The 17,265-nt window shown below is 33.8% G+C and overlaps 1 protein-coding gene across 1 annotated transcript; it reads right to left on the bottom strand.

Annotated features, from left to right (window-relative positions):
• Window positions 1-3,717: 3,717 nt before the first annotated feature.
• LOC143580900 (casein kinase 1-like protein HD16) lies at window positions 3,718-13,479 on the bottom strand. Its single transcript, XM_077063812.1, has 16 exons — window positions 13,421-13,479; window positions 13,252-13,325; window positions 12,834-12,903; window positions 12,698-12,753; window positions 12,538-12,609; window positions 11,681-11,775; window positions 11,520-11,586; window positions 11,283-11,412; window positions 10,471-10,689; window positions 9,165-9,292; window positions 7,994-8,168; window positions 7,796-7,886; window positions 6,725-6,882; window positions 5,948-6,136; window positions 4,373-4,453; window positions 3,718-4,019 (listed from the first exon to the last, which is right to left on the bottom strand). The coding sequence occupies exons 3-15, from the start codon at window positions 12,873-12,875 to the stop codon at window positions 4,394-4,396; spliced, it is 1,482 nt and encodes a 493-aa protein (XP_076919927.1). The 5' UTR covers window positions 12,876-12,903; window positions 13,252-13,325; window positions 13,421-13,479; the 3' UTR covers window positions 3,718-4,019; window positions 4,373-4,393.
• Between the last annotated feature and the right edge of the window lie 3,786 nt (window positions 13,480-17,265).

Below are 17,265 nucleotides of genomic sequence, written 5' to 3'. Positions count from 1 at the left end.
GACTGGGTAGGATGTCTGGATACCCGTAGATCGACTTTCGGGTACTGCGTTTATTTTGGTTACAACCTTCTCTCGTGGTCATCGAAACGCCGGTCAACGGCCTCACGTTCAAGCGCCAAGGCTGAGTACCGGGGCGTAGCTAACGTCGTTGCCGATATTTGTTGGCTCCGGAATCTTTTACTTGAACTTCAATGTCAGTTATCTTCAGCCACTTTGGTCTACTGTGATAACATCAATGCAATCTACTTATCTTAGCATCAAAGAACGAAACAAATCGAACTTGATATACACTTTGTGCGAGAACAGGTGCAAAGGGGGAAGGTTTGTATCCTACATTTACCTGCGCGGTACCAGATCGCTGACATTTTTACCAAGGGGCTACCGAAGATTTTATTTGAAGATTTTAGATCCAGTCTCAGCATCAGAGAACCTCCCGCTTCGACTGCGGGGGTGTAATAACATAATATTATGTATAGATAATATTTGCATGATTTGAGATAATCTAATCTCAAAATAGAGATAATTTTCGTATATGTATATGCCTATTTAAGGGGGTAAGTTATGAGAATCAGGAAGGACGTTTGCCAATCATTCTATCAATTTTGATGGGATCTATCGGGTCTACTGTCCAACCACAAAGAAGTTTGGTATGAAGAGAGATGTGAAAGTCTTCGAGGATGCAAAATGGGATTGGAGTGCAAGAAAGGCAAGTACTAGCTTTGACCCTACTTACCAATTCATTGACCCATTTCCCATTGAAGTGACTACACCTAATTCTAGTCCTACACCTACTGTACAATCTAATGAAAACAACTCTTCTCATGCAAACACCAACAGTACCCTTGTACCATCATCCCAAGCCACACCAAACTCACCTATACCCACTCAAACTACTATTTGACAAAGCCCTACACCTAGCTCACCTATACGGCTATACCCACTCAAAATATTACCCACGTACAAAATCATGCAACACCCTCTTCCGATATCTCACTAACTCAAACCGTTCCCACAAAGAGGAGTACAAAAGCTCCACTTTGGCTCCAAGATGACACCGGTGGAGAAGGCCTCTCAGACAGTGATAATGAACTCCTTACTTGCCAATTTCTCTAATTGCTTCCGACCCCATAACGTATCCACAAGCTGCCAAGTCCAAAACATGGGTGAATGCAATGATCAAGGAGATTGAAGCCATCAACAAAAATCATACATGGGAGTTAGTCACTCTCCCTCCTGAGCGAAGTACGGTTGGGGTCAAGTGGTTGTTCAAAACGAAGATTGGAACTGATGGGAGTGTTTTGAAGCATAAGGCCCGGCTGATAGCGAAAGGGAATTCATAGCAAGCTGGTGTAGATTTTCAAGAGATGTTTGCACCGATGGCCCGATTTGAAACTATTCGACTGGTTATCTCGGTTGCAGCTCAGAGGGGATGGAAGATTCACCAGCTCGATGTTAAGTCAGCATTCCTCAATGGTGATCTCACAGAGGAAATATATATTGATCATCTAGAAGGATTTGTTTCCAAGGAACACCCGGAGATGGTATATCGGTTACACAAGGCTCTGTATGGCTTAAAACAAGCACCTGTGGTACTCAAAATTGATAAGTACTTTGAAGATCATGGATACTATCGAGGCCCAAGTGGACCAACACTCTATGTCAAGCAAACCGAATCAGGTAACATCATCTACGTTTGTCTTTATGTCGATGATATTATCTGCAATGCCTCGTGTAATACTCTGATTAAAGAATTTAAGAAAGGTATGAAGGAGACCTTGGCCTGCTTAAGTTGTTCCTTGGCCTAGAATTTGAGCAAACCATGGATGGCATCCTACTACACCAAAATACCTATGCTCAAAACCTTCTAGGAAAGTTTGGCTCTTCGGTTGACAAAGTTGAGGACACACCTATGAACTACAATGAAAAACTATATGTAAATGATGGGGCAAAGAAAGCAAATGGTGAGATATTTAGAAGCATGGTTGGTGGAATCATCTACCTTACTCACTCTATACCAGGCTTGGCCTATGCAGTGAGCATGGTAGCAAGATTTATGCATAACCCCTCCAAGGTTCACATGGGTGCAGCTCGAAGAATTCTAAAATATGTTGCTGGAACCATTGGGTATGGTATATGGTACTCAAAAGGAGCTAATATATCACTAATTGGCTCTAGTGACAGTGATTGGGTCGGCTGTATAGATTACTGAAAAGCCTTTCAGCATATGTATAGATTACCCACGGTAGCTCTATCAAGCACAGAAGCGGAGTATATCGTTGTTGCAGGTACATGTCAAGCCATCTGGCTGCGTCGTATTCTTGAAGATATAGGACTGATGCTTGCCGAACCTACAACCATCAACTGTGATAACAAGTCGGTTATCAGTTTGTCAAAAAATCCTGTTCATCATAGTCGATCAAATTGAATTGAGGTATCATTTCATTAGGGAAATGGTAGAAGAGCAAGTGGTGTCCTTGGAATTCTGTGGAACTCATGATCAAGCTGCATATGTACTTACCAAGTCTCTGACAAAATAAAAGTTTGTTTATTTCGGATGGCTTGGAATGCGACAGCTTGACTCAAGAGGGGATGAAGAAATTTGACAAAGCTGTCACATGTTTGAACTCAAGTTGCAAGAAGTTGTTTTTAATTAAGTCCACGTCACCCACGTGATTTCATGTTTTCCTTTATTATCTATCATATTGGTTAAGAAATAATTGGGTTGTTTTCCTTTTACCATTTATATGTTAATGGGTGAACAGTTTCATTGTACGATTAATTCAAAGTAATCAAAATTCCTTGAGTTCTCAATTGTTCTTGTGTTCAATCCTTGATATTCCAACATTTGCATCATATTGCCCAATATGATGCATATCAAGAGCTCATTTAAGGTTTATATGCATCATATTGTCTCGTCATTTGGTAAACTCAAACATTGGCTAAATGATGACAATATGGCCCATTTGACCAATATGGACCATATAGCCTAAGCCCGCCATACCAACTCTGACATTTGCCAGTTTTGTCGATATGGACCAATGTGCTCCATATTGATAAATATGGAGCATATTGAGGGTGTCTAAATAGATAGACGGGTATGCTAATATCACAACCCTTTAGTACCAGGTATTCTCAGTACCAATTTCGGACCCCACTTTTTGAGGTTTTTGGAATTGGTTCTTTCGGTACAAGGAAAGTTTGGTATGGTGTCAGTATTTTACCGGGTTTTCCCCTTCAAATACAGTACCATATCGCATCAGTACCTTACACAGCACTTTTGGTACCCATACCCATATTTGGATATGTTGGGGTTAGGTCGCTAATTAGTTTGGAAGTAATGTAACCACGTTTAAGACTCATTTACAGTTCATTCCATACGTTTAAACCAAGATCTAAGCTACATCTATCAAACCTTGTTAAAATGGAGTTACAAAAGGTTTAAAACAAAAAAAAACAGGTATGTGCAGACAATTAGACGGACCATCTTTTAAACGCCCCGTGTAAAATCAAACACATACAGGGTTTTATGTTCAGATTGAACGTGTCCTATTCGTACCATCGTATCAACCTGTAAAATCTTGTTTCTTGTTTGGGTTTGTCTGACACAACTTCCAAGTTCGTGTCAAGTTTGACCCGCAAACTCACAAACACAAGACTACAAAAAGACCATTCAAACGAAAATAGTACCAATAAATATCTTCACCGTTTATCGCCAATAAACATCACACATTATAGTTTACCACCACTTTATACTTCAAAAGTTTAGCAACTATACACCATTTACTACACAGTACACACCACCAAAACCGAAAGAGATAGGGGCGCCGAAAGAAACCCCTTTCTTCTTCACAATAATAACCAAGTATAAGTTATAGGTCTTCAATTTTTCTGATAAAAAAAAGTGGTTCAGAAATCTTGACTTTAAGCCAGCATTTCTACTCGACCACTTTTTCCGGACAACGGGCAGCGCACGAGGATTTCTTTGCGTATATCAGTTTGTATGATAGCCAACGATGGCCCTGTGGAAAATATAAGGAAGATATTAAACGAACCTAAATCATAATATAACAACAAAAATATCACAATTATTCGAGTGTTTGTTAACTTTTTTATTAATTGATAAAATGGGGACACATTCTTATATAGTGTTAAAAAGTATTTAAATTAAAACAAGAAACTTTAATTTCAATTAACTGATAAAATATTTCATCTGTATGATTTTAAATTGTTTCTTCTTGTCATATATAATTTGGGATGAGATATTCTTTAACAGTATATTGTGTGACTTGTCTAAAACTCCTCATCAGAATCTGCTTATTTAGCTTCTAAATGATCAAAATCACTTTATCCAAAAACCAAACATTATACGTACCGATAGAAAATTGTTGTGAATTCAAGATATGGTTCTCCCGTAACAGATGGATGCAATGTACAAATTCTTTGACCACTTTTTCTGTTAATATGCCAAAAAATAATAAAAGAAGTTAATCAGTTTATTTATCATAATAATCAAGAGTTTATATAAACAAAAGGTTAATATTAACTAAAGGTAGCAACTTTGACCCGCTTACTAGTAAACGGGTCAAATTCGGTGATTTTTTCTCTTTAAGGGTCATGTGAAGAAAAGTGAAGTTTCTAGAAACATAAACAAGTGAAGCGACTCAAACGGGTTGAAAGCCACTCAAAATGTAACTTTGCGAGTTTGCGTTGTTTGACTCGTTCACCAAATACCATATATGCATTGATCAATTTGGGTTATTTTGACTCTTAACGACTCAAATAGGTAAAATAAACAAGATTACAGCTAAAAGTGACACAAAGTGAAATGGGTCAAACTGGTCAACCCAACATGACCTATTTTGACCCGCACCAAAAAACAAACCATTAACTCACCTGTTTTGACTTAAAATCTAACCTGCTTAAAATCTACATAAACATTAGTTATTTATTTAAATAATAAAATATTGTGCTTATAAATTGGGTAAACACTAATATTAACCGTTTTAGACACAAACGTGTTTTGACTCAATATACAATCCACCGAACACGCCTATCTTATAACTTCCAACATTTAAATTTTTTGTTTATTTATTGATACATACTAGCAAGATTCTCTTTCTCTAAATGAGCGAACATGAACACATGTCTTGTTCGTTCATCGAACGTTCGTTTATGTTGGTTCAAGTAAAATAGTTTATGTTCATTTATGTTGTTTGTTTACGTTTGCTAATAAATATTTATTTAAATTTGTCAGGCTCTTTACAATTTGGAGTAGTTTTAGAAATTATAATATCACCAATTAAAATTTAGTACACTGTAATTATTTTTTTAGTCACAGCAATACAGCATATTGAAATTCATAATTGGTATTAGCTCAGTTATATCGTGCATCCATGTTCATTCGTTTATGTTCGTAAACATGTTTGTTTACGTTTGCTAATAAATATTTATTTAAATTTGTCAGGCTCTTTACAATTTGGAGTAGTTTTAGAAATTATAATATCACCAATTAAAATTTAGTACACTGTAATTATTTTTTTAGTCACAGCAATACAGCATATTGTAATTCATAATTGGTATTAGCTCAGTTATATCGTGCATCCATGTTCATTCATTTATGTTCGTAAACAGTTCGTTTATACTATTAATGAACAAACATGAACACGTTCATTTTCTTAACAAACAGTTAAACACACAAACACACGAAAACCTCTTTCATTTAATTGTTCGTATTCAATCATTTGTTCGGTTAAAGTTAAATGAGCGAACACGAACATGCCCCGTTCATGTTCGTTTTGTTCGTTACAAGCCAATGCCCCCTAGCCTTTATATAAAGCACCGTTTCATTGATATTTCATATGTTTTATGTGTAAATTCAGCCAAAATCCTTAGGGCTACTTTTGACATTTTCTATTTAAAATATAAGAAAACATGAAAATAATAATACCTTAACATGGGTACAAGGAAAAGTAGTGGTCCTAAGTGTTTCTTGAGTAACATCTTGAAATCTCCTTTTGGAGGTGCTAAGAATAAAGGCGGCTTGATCGTCAGTTGCAGCAATCGATGTGATTCGGTATCCGTTTTCCCATCTTCTATGAATCCCTTCACTAGGGTATAGAAAATCAAGTTCAACCACCTGCAAATTTTAAATTTTTTGAGAAAAAATTCATGCTATAATTACCAGATGCCCATTGGCAGCATTACAAGTTATTAAAGGACCTGTGTCAAAAGAGTAATTATTGAAATGTAATCATGAGGTTTTACATTGATAAGAAAATTTTATTACTTAGGGTCAAAATATTCAGATTTGAATAAATGTAAAACCTTAATTTTTTATTATAAATTTTCAAATTTCTAATATTATTTTAGAAATGCACCCTTAATAGGGTTGTAATTTGAGGTCACAAAGTTTTTAAATTCTTGAAAATATTTGATGTCATAATTACCAAAACGCCCCTAGGCATTGTTAACTATTGCAACATGGTCGGTTTTATTTTTGGCGAAAACTAATTATCATTAATAAAAAATTCTTATTGCCTAGGGTCAAAATAGTCAAGATTTTAATCAAATGAAAAATTTACCAAACTATTGTTAGCCATATCCAACTGACAAATGATTATTATTTGACGAAAAGTCAAGTTACTTATGTGCATGTTGTAACTAAAGGGTATTTTAGACATTTGACAAGAAAATATAAAACTAATAATCAACATCGAAAAAATACCTGATTAGAATAATTTGCATCACGGGACATCACGACGCCCCATTTATTCCCTGAAGTGGTCATTGAAGTGACCACAAAGCCTTCCTTCCATTTCTTGTTGATCCATTTGAACGGAAAAACTTCACTTACTTTATATGATTGTTGTGTATATGATGTTCCTAATGACCATTAAAAAAAATCATTCTTGACTCTTAGTTATATATACAAGACATACATATAGTGAAGTTTAAAAAGGAGACGTCACCTAAAACATATATATATATATATATATATAGGGTTAACGTAAAAAACAATAGTTTTGTGAGAAGCATAAGAATAGATGTAGACCCTTGGATCTAGGATCTAGGATCTAGTGGTTGAGATTGGTAGTTTCTAAAAGTTGTATAGTTTTCTATTTACATGGTATGGTTCCTATTTAGGTGGTATAGTTTATTTTAAAGTCTTCTCACACTTCTCACAAAACAATTGGTTTTTAATTGAACCCTTTTCTATATATATATATATATATTGCTCCAAGATTTTCTTGGACACGTGGCGTTTCATGGTGGCTTCTTCCTACACCTTTTACCTATAGTTTCTTATTTAACACACACACACATATAGGGAGAGGTTCATTACAAAAGACTAAATTATTGCGAGAAGAAAAAGAAGATACCTAAATCGTTTATTTTTTTCTATCAATGTTTAATATTTTTAAAAACTTTTACTTCTTATATATACAAATGTTATGTTATATACAAAAATAAATAAATAAATAACTATTTTCTCATATATTTTTTTTACTTAAAAACTATGTGTAGGAAATATACATACACGTGATACGCATAACCTACACATGTGTAGATACAGTAAATAAACAAGTTTTTAATGTATTTTTTTATAATGCTAAAATAGATGAAAAAACTTTGTATTTTAACCATTTTTTTGTACTTTAAAATTTTCTAAAATTAAAAAAAAATTCTTTTTGTTCTCTCTTCTCACACTAAAACCTCCTCATTTGATCCATCCCTTGTGTGTGTGCATACATACACACACACACACACACATATACATATAAGAAATATAACTTACCCTTGGACATTACAACCAAGGCACTACCATTTGATGCACCCGCAAGTGACGTAATGTAATAGCCCTTCTCCCATTGTTCCATTATCCACTCCTTAAATACACAAAAAAAGACATTTTAAAAAAAAACTTCACTTGTTGTATTTCAAAGGTGTTTCTTTAATGCATACAAGAGAGGATCGTGAAAGTTATATTTATTACCTTGCGTAAAAAGATAGGGGCGATTTCGTAAACTTGTGAAGTGAAGCCTGTCCCGGCATCCATGATGATAGCCCAAAGATTTTCGGATGATGCTACACAACTAACATAAAGCCCATCGTTTTTCCCTTGTTCCATATGATGGTGTAGTCTTAAATCCTTTACATTGTAATAATACCTACCAATAAAAGAAATAAATTAAACTTGGATGAAAATGATATACGAATACGAGTGTAAACGAGCCAAGGCGTTCATGAGCTACTCAAGATCAACTCGCCTAAAAATATAAGCTTCTTTAATAAGTGAGCTCAAGTTGCCTTGCGAGCCTCAATGAGGCTATTATATAAATTTTTTTACGTAATATATAAGCTTAGACTTGTATAAATATTATTATTATCATTATTACATACAAAATATGATAAAAATAATTAAATAACTAAATAATATTTATATAAAAACATTATAATTAAAAATATATAAGCATTATCAATGTATATATAAGCCATTTAATTAATTAATAATACACGAAACAAACTCAAGCTTGAAAAACTACTCACGAGCCGAACTAGGTCTTTAGATATAGAGCTCGAAACAAGTCGAACTCAAGCTCGGCTCGTTTACACCCCTAGTTCTTAGACAAACAGAACTGACAATTAAGTAAAAAGTTTTCTAATTTGGTCTTGTATATTACTATATTTATTTTTGTATAACCGTGAGAAAATCAAACAATTAATACCAATCATTATAACATAAATGAAAACTTAGTTAATTACAAAATAGGTTTAATTAATTTGGTAAAATGCACACAAATGAATTGTACTTTAGATCAATTCCCATGTCAGGCAATATACCTTTTTCATAAAAATAAAATAGTAGCATACGTAATTTTTTTATACATTTAAGGTCCAAGTTTTCGTCCTTTATACGACAAAGTCAATATAATGAAAATCAAACTATTAAATCGTGTTACATGTTGCGTCACAACAATTAAAATACAAAAAGTCGTCATAAAGAAAAGAAACTTAAGTATTTTACTTTTCCGCGAAAATTTCAAAAAAGCAAGTTGCCGAAAATAAATTTAACACTTTGTTTAATAATAATCAAACTAATTCAAAAAAAGTTGAAACTTTAATTGGAATAAATATATTTCACACTGGCATAAGTGACGTTATACCTTTGTTTCATTGGTGTTCTTGATGAATAAACGGAAATCCACTGATTAGCCGGAGCCCCGAGCCTAATCTTCTTCCTAGGTTCAGTGTCTTCCAAATTACTAAGCAACCTTCCCCTCTTTTGTCCCACCTAAAACACACACAAACAAATAACATAATTTCATCCAAAAGATAAAATTAAATATTTAGCTAAAAACAGTCAAACCGGTCGAAACTCAAACAAACTTTATTCTTATGCAGTTATACAAATCATAAATCAGTTTACAAAAAAAAGAGAAACTGCAGTCATATTTGACAGAGGTAAAGGTTATAAAATATATAAAAGAAAAGGGTCAAATAGTCGAAGGTTGCTTAAGCTGTGTTTTTATAAACACCTCGTAACAAACTAAAAAACAGACCACCATTATATTAATAAAATAGTACTATTTGGCACATCCATTATTCATAAAAAGACAACTTTTTAACAAAAAAATAATAAAAAACCAAAAAAACAGTGAAATGGGTCGAAAATCGTCAAAGGCCTCGCAAATCATACTATTCAAAAAATTATATTTTTATTGAAAGGTATATTGGTTTTTATTAATCCCAACTATTGTCTTTTGGTCACGCCGGTCCCAACTAACGAATTGGCTACTGACGGTCCCAACTTTTAACGTATTTGTGCCTAACGGCCCACGACTAACAGAATCCTCACGTCATTAGTTTCAGGTCGTCGGAAAAACGTTTTTGGTTAAAAAAATCAATTTTTTTCCGGAAAACACCACCTGAACACTGCCACCACCACCAATTGACTCACCGCCAACCAACCACCACCACTTGAGCACCATCAACCGATTCCGACGATGGTTCTAGGGTTCCGACGACCTCAATAATGGAGCTTTTACTAGAAAAGTGTTCCTAAAGGTCCAATACAAAGTTACCAAGATGTTTGGGACGAAAATGTTGAGTTTTCCAGCAAAAAAATTGACTTTTCTGGCCAAAAACGTTTTTACGGTGACCTGAAACTAACGGCGTTAAGATTCTGTTAGTTGCGGACCGTTAGGAACAAATACGTTAAAAGTTGGGACCGTCAGTAACCAATTCGTTAGTTGGGACCGACAGTGACCAAAAGACAATAGTTGGGATTAATAAAAACCAACATACCTTATTGAAATAAATAATAAGTGTAATCAAATTGACACGCTACTTATTAACAAAAACTTACTTGTGAGCCCAATATGACTTGTTTCGACCCGTACTTTAGAATTAAACATCACTCTAACTAGAACTATTAATTATTAAAATGCAAAAGGATCATAAAGAACAAACCTTTATGGCACCATCAATTCTCAATGGGCGTAAAGATGCAGTAGAAACAAGGCAATTTTCAAACAATGCAATAAGCTTTGAGTAATTAGGTTCTTCATCAAATTTCAAACTTGTTACCGCTTCAAGAAATTGTTTAAATGGTGAAGGACAAAAATAACAAAGAAGATCGGGAGACGTTGCCATCTTCTTTCTACAAACAAGGAACCCTTTGTTATCGCCCTGTCACATAATCAAAACATGATGTCATAAATCCAATACCATTCTGTTGATTCAAGTGTAATATTATTCTCTGTCTGGTTTATCTTGATTAAGGGTCTGAACTTCGGACATGACAAGAAGCTAACACGAAATTCGTGGGTTTGGTATAAACAGGTTCCAGTCATTTTGGGTCGAACCTGTTTAGCTAAAATGCTAAACGGGTCGTGTTCAGGTCAACCTGGTGGGCTCGCGGGTTGACCCATTAAACCCGTTTATTTTTTTATTTTATTTTCTTGAAATGTATTTTATTTAATAAATTAGATTGGTTGGGATACCTTATACCAAATTTTGAAACTAACAAGAAAATTGATATTGAAACTAAAAAGAAAATTGATATAAGATTTTATAATAAAAATGCAATTTTTTATATAAATTTTTATCTTTTGTTGTAAAAATGTAAATCAAGTACTAATATGTTAAAACAATTAAAAAAAACTCGGGTCAACCCGCGAATACGCGTGCCGTGTTCAAGTTCACATGTTTGACACAATTTCTGGGTTTGGAAAAAAAGTTAAAAACTTGCATGATTTTATAAAGTTTAAAAATGAACTTACAGTGAAACCTTGCCATGGAAGTTTCCCTTTAAGGAGAAATATTAATGTATAAGCCAAAGATTCGAGATCGTCTCTTCGGCTCCCTGTTCTTCCTAAATGAGCATGTACACTTGCGTAACGTACCGTCCCCCTGCATAAAAAAGTTCAACATTTATGGAAAAACATTTAAAATTAATTAACAGAAAAACACAAACATTTTTCCTACTCTATTAACATGAAATACTTTGATAAAAGTACCTGAACACGTCCGGCTTTTGGTCATAATCAACATGTTTGCCCGAAGGCATATCCCGCCATTTGGAAGCTGAAATGTTTTATAAAAACAAGGACTCGTTATAATAATCCTCATCCAGAATATATGTATAAACAAGAACCAACCCTAAAACTAAATACAATACCTAAACCAAGATCAACTAAATATAACTTTTTCTCATTGAGTGTCCCGGGCTGACCAAGTAAGAAGTTTTCTGGCTTCACATCTCCATGAACAAAACTGAAAAAAATTAATGAGCATATTGTCACATATCCATAATATTTACTAGATTTAACTTCATACATATCCTTCTAAAAGTTCAAATACTCGTAAGCATATCCTTCTAAATAGGGTGTAAATGAGCTAGGCCGCTCGTGAGCTACTCGAGATCGACTCACTAAAAGCTCCACTCAATCCTAGCTTAAGGGAGCTCGAGCTCAAGCCCGAATCTGAGCTTGAGCTTCGGTTATCGAACTCGAGTTGGCTCATGGGCCTATTATTTATTTATATAAATTTATTCTATATGTTAAATATAGAATTATATAAAAACTATTATTCCGTATAATAGTTATGTTATTTAAAATATTATAACTAAAAGAGAACTATAAATGTATATAATTAACTAATGGATAACAAACAAGCCGAGCTGAAACCGAAAATACACCTCGAAACAAGCCAAGATCAGGTTCTGTTCGGCTTGTTTACACCCCTGCTTCTAAATTTAGAATATCATATTTACCCTTATGAAGCATTATCAATTCCACAGTGATATAATAAAAACCAGTTACATATAATAGTTATCGCGGAATACAATAATAAGGGAAAATGTTATTATTGTGAATCATCTTAACACATAATGCTTACTTAATATGTTTGTGAAACAGCTCGTTACAAGTAACCGAACCTATTTTTATTTACCGTGAAATGAGTTGATATGATATATTGTGTTTTGAAAGGGTAAATATGATACGAAAAATAATGCATTTGTATAATATGGAGTACCCTTTTAAATGAAGTTGCTCCAATATTGATAGAGACTCCACCGCTATACAAGCAACCATTTCTTCTGAAAGACTGCCAAAACAACAAATATATAACTTTAAAAAGACAACGAAAAACGTCATGAAAACTATGTAAAAATATGTGATATTTGATATCGTACGCCTGGTTGCTAGAGTTCCAAACATCCCACAAACTCGGGCCGAGCTTGTCCATAACCTAAAACAAAAATAAGAATAAAATTTAGAGGTTTTCAAAGAATCCGAAAAGAATAATATATTAAAGAAGTGAAAACTCACGAGGATGTAATAGTCGCCTTGGCGGCCTTTGTGATGGACCATTGGAAGTCCATAACAACCATTAAGAGCACTTCACAACATAAAAACAGTAAAATAAATTAGTTTTTGTTTTACTAGATGGTGTTTAAAGAAACATATAACAAAATGACATTTTATTTGCACGTTTTTATTAAAAAAAAATATAGCCAAAAAAAGAAAACGATTACAGCTCGTAAGTCGTCCAAAGTGTACATTATATATAAAAGATTATTCTATTGCTAAATATAATAGTTTTTGTAATCATATATGGCAAATTAATTACTCCGTATTTATTAACGTTTAAGACAGTGCATTCAGATCACACCAACCAAAAATTACCGTTTTAACCCTTACTGAACCCGCCCGCCCAATTTGACACTTCTAAAAAAACGTTACTTACCTATAAACTTGCCATTCATAAGGAGGACTGTAATTACATCCCTTACCATTCCGGAGCTCTAACTTCAAAGCAACCTACACCGTATAAATAAATCACGATAACATTAAAATAAACATTTTACACAAAAAAAAATTGTTTGTGAGAAGCAAAAAAAGAAGATATCGTGTACCTCAAGAGCGTCTGGCCCGGTGATCCCGAACCCGCCTGTCACCCTTCTACCAACATAAACTTGACCAAACCCTCCTTTACCCAACTTTTTTTCTAACTTGTATGCAGGAGAATTACCAACCTGCACCTGAAACAATAAATAAACTTATTTTATTTTACTTGGCAAAAATCGCACAAAATAGCAAGATGGCAAAATAGGTTCGCGGGTTAACAAGTCAAAAAGAGTAACTTTATATAAAGAAAGATAATATTTCTCGAATACTCAAGTACGTCACTAAAGCAAGAAACAACAAAAACTTTATAAAATCAAGAATTAGCTGTATATAAGATGGAAGCAACCCAGAACCCATAATGTTTTTTATAATAAAGGTGGAAACTTTAACCCATTTACTTATGAGCGGGCGATTTGGCTTGTTAAACGGGTCAAATAAAAAAATGCAGAGAAGGCAGCCAAAAGTTTTATGCATACAAATTCAAAAATATTTGATTTTTATTGTAATAATACAGTTTCTGTTATCATCTTTAACACATTAGTTATATATAAAAAACAACTAGCAAAAGAACAACAAAAAATTGCCTGTCAATTTGACCCGTTACTTGCCCTGCATAATTTACCACTTCTATTTTATATAATCATACAAAACAAAAACAGAAAAAGACAATAATACCCTTTCAGGAACCGGGCTCGTGCTTCCTTCCTCTTCACCATTAGCAACATTTTTTTCTGCACTTTTACCGACAATCAATTGATCACGAATTGCCACGTCCAAATTCAACTGAGGATCACGTCCGCCAAATAAGTCAGCATTTTTATCTTGACCCGTTGCTCTTCCACCTCGACCTCGGCCTCGACCCTGACCTCTACCAGCTGGCCTCGGCATTGGTGTCTGAGCTTTACTTCTATGGGCCCCACGACGAGAAGTAGGAGCTACAACGACATCATCGACATTATTATTAGCATTAATGATTTTTTTATATCAGGCAAGAAATAAAAAGCAAGAAAAATAAAGAAACTTTAAGATAAATGTGAAATTACCAAAATACCCCTAGGTATACGCAACCGTGAATCAAAATCAAGTATTTCTTAATCTCAATTCTCAAAAGGCTTCAGACAACATATCAATCAATCAATCAATCATACCCAGTAAAATCCCACCGACAGCAGAGCTATAGGTAGGGTCTGGGGAGGGTGGGATGTAGGCACACCGTACCTCTATCCAAAGGAATAAAGAGGTGGCTTCCAGAGAGACCCTCGGCTCTAAGAACATGTGTATGAAGCAAAAAAGGAAATCAAAGTTTAACAGTTATATAAAAAACTACTACTAATTATAATAATATTAATAAAAAGGTCACAGTTTAACCGCAATATAAAAGCTAATAATAATAATAAAATATTTAAGGGAAATACCATTATGGTATGTGACCTAAATAAGTTAAGTCTAAGCCCTAAGGTATTCAATTCTCTCTAAAAATCCTTAACTTTAATTCTACTTCTCAACAAAAAAGAAAGTTAAAGAAACATTTATTAAGCGACTAAAATCTAACTATTGAGACGCACGTGTAATTACCATACAACTATACAGATACAAAATTTAAGAACACGGGCAGTACGCACTTCAAGAACACATATTTTCACAAGATGTAAAATCAAGTAATAATAGTTTGTATCCATAAATAGTTTCGATACTACGGTTTATCCGATTACTTAATTTACCATTTTACCTTCACTTTCCATTTTTTTTCATACAAAAGGAAATGAAAATCTTAAAAATTGAAGACCTTATTTTGAAACTGATTATTATGATTTTCTTATAATCTAGGGTCAAAATAATCATTTCTGGATTGATATAAGAAAACTTATCACATCATTAAAACATATTCATACAAACAAGAGTTAATATCAATCTACAAACACCTCTATTTTATATAAGAAAACTGATCAAATCATTAAAACATATTTATCCAATTACAACATAACATTTTACCTCAAATTTTATTATCATATAAGAGGAAATTAAAATCTTGAAAATTTAAAATCCTTCAAATGAAGCTTAGGGGTGCTTGGATTATAGTAATTTTAATTTTTAAATGCATTATTATCAGTCTTTAGTGCCTGCATAAACTGACTATTATGTTTTTCTTATCATCTAAGGTCAAAATAATCATTCCTGAACTGGAATATAAAAACTGATTATTATTATTTTTATTAAAAATATATCAGAAACCTAAAGTAACAATTTTTAAACAAAACAAGAACTGATATCAATCTGCAAACACCTCAATTTTTATGTAATTAGAAACCCCAACTGCATATTAACTTATTCAAACTTAATTTCAACAAAAAAAAAAAACTTGCTTCATTAGTATTTTTTTAACACACCCAAATGATCTAACCTTACAATTAAAAAAAAAACTTGCTTCATATATCAGAAACCTAAAGTAACAATTTTTATGCAAACAAGAACTGATATCAATCTGCAAACACCTCAATTTTCATATAATCAGAAACCCCAGGTCCCCAACTGCATAATAACTTATTCAAACTTAATTTCATCATTTAAACAAAAAAAACAAACAAACTTGCTTCATAAAATATTTTTTAAACACATCCAAATGATCTAACTTTACAATCAAAACCAACATCCAGCTAATCAATAACAATCGCCCATAAATTTAAAAATAAATAAATAAATATAATTAAAAAAATCAATAATGCAGAAATGTGAGTATTATTATTATTCAAGCACACATGAATAAGAGTATAATCAAGAACAAGAATCAAGAAAAGTGATGATTGTACCTTTGATTTAGTGGTGATGTGGGTATGCCAAGATTATGAATAAAGATTAATAAAAATGGGATTTTGATTGATGAGATGGGTTGTGTTTGGTTTTTATTTATTATATATATATACATATATATATATATATATATGTATATGGATGTGATTGTGGCGCATGGAAAGAGGTGTAATAAGTTGTCAGGGGTAGGATTGTAACGGTTGGATTAATTTACAAGCATCTAGGAGGTTTTGAGAGTTGTTTGTTTGGGCTTTTGGGCTTGTGGGCTTGATAGTTTTATTCAAATGGGCTTTCATCTAGGCCTCTTAAATGGGCTAATACTTAATTGGGCTGATTTTGGGCTTTCACATTATGGGTTATGAGGTGTTTTGGAACTAGTGTTTTTACAGAAAACGTGGTTTGGGCCCGGTATGGGTCTTTTGTGTAATGGATTGTTAGTCGAAAGCTTTCGAAGCGCAAGTACGAAGCTAACCAAGGGTTTGAGTATGTCAGTATGAGCCCGTCAACAAGGTGATGAATAAGCTAACACCTTCACGATGCATCTCAAGATACGCATATAAGACCAAGGTGTGTAAGACTATGTGTTGTGGAAGGGTGACGAGGGGCACGAACGGAGGGCTTTAGCCACGTCACTCGTGAACACCGTAACACCTTTCTAGCAAACAGGGGAACGAGCATTTGGGCGTTAGCCCACTCACGATCATTATAGGTGAGTCGAGGGGGCACTAACGGCTAACTCACCACAACAAGCTCCAGTGAAGGGGGCTGAAAGTGGGTATGGGTGAAGGATCAAGTCCAGTTAGCGTCATGTGACACAATATGATATGATGAATCTTGATGGTAGCTTCAACCCCAGCACATAGTCTAAAGGAAGTCGTGCTTCAAGCATATCATAGACTACATCCAACATTTGATTGGTAGGTTCCTGTGTTGGCTAAGTAAGTGCATGTAAAGCATTGTAGCATTGCGCTTGTAAAGCATACCTTCACTTATGATGGTTTTTTGTCTCCAAATGATTAGATCATATTCACTATAAAATGCACAT

Source organism: Bidens hawaiensis, unplaced genomic scaffold (genome assembly GCF_021521415.1).
Source record: "Bidens hawaiensis isolate Kalapana, Puna unplaced genomic scaffold, B.hawaiensis_p1.1 tig00030762_1, whole genome shotgun sequence".
Classification (NCBI taxonomy): Eukaryota; Viridiplantae; Streptophyta; class Magnoliopsida; order Asterales; family Asteraceae; genus Bidens; species Bidens hawaiensis.
This window is presented reverse-complemented; position numbering and strand designations above follow the sequence as displayed.

What these genes read in the sequence shown, in the direction of transcription:
- LOC143580900 (XM_077063812.1), bottom strand. Translation starts at nt 12,875, where the DNA reads ATGGTCCATCACAAAGGCCGCCAAGGCGACTATTACATCCTC. An exon ending in GAGCAACTTCATTTAAAAGG is followed by an intron (nt 11,776 to 12,537) that starts GTACTCCATATT and finishes AATTTTTTTCAG; the next exon opens with TTTTGTTCATGGAGATGTGA. An exon ending in CAAAAGCCGGACGTGTTCAG is followed by an intron (nt 11,413 to 11,519) that starts GTACTTTTATCA and finishes TTTTTTATGCAG; the next exon opens with GGGGACGGTACGTTACGCAA.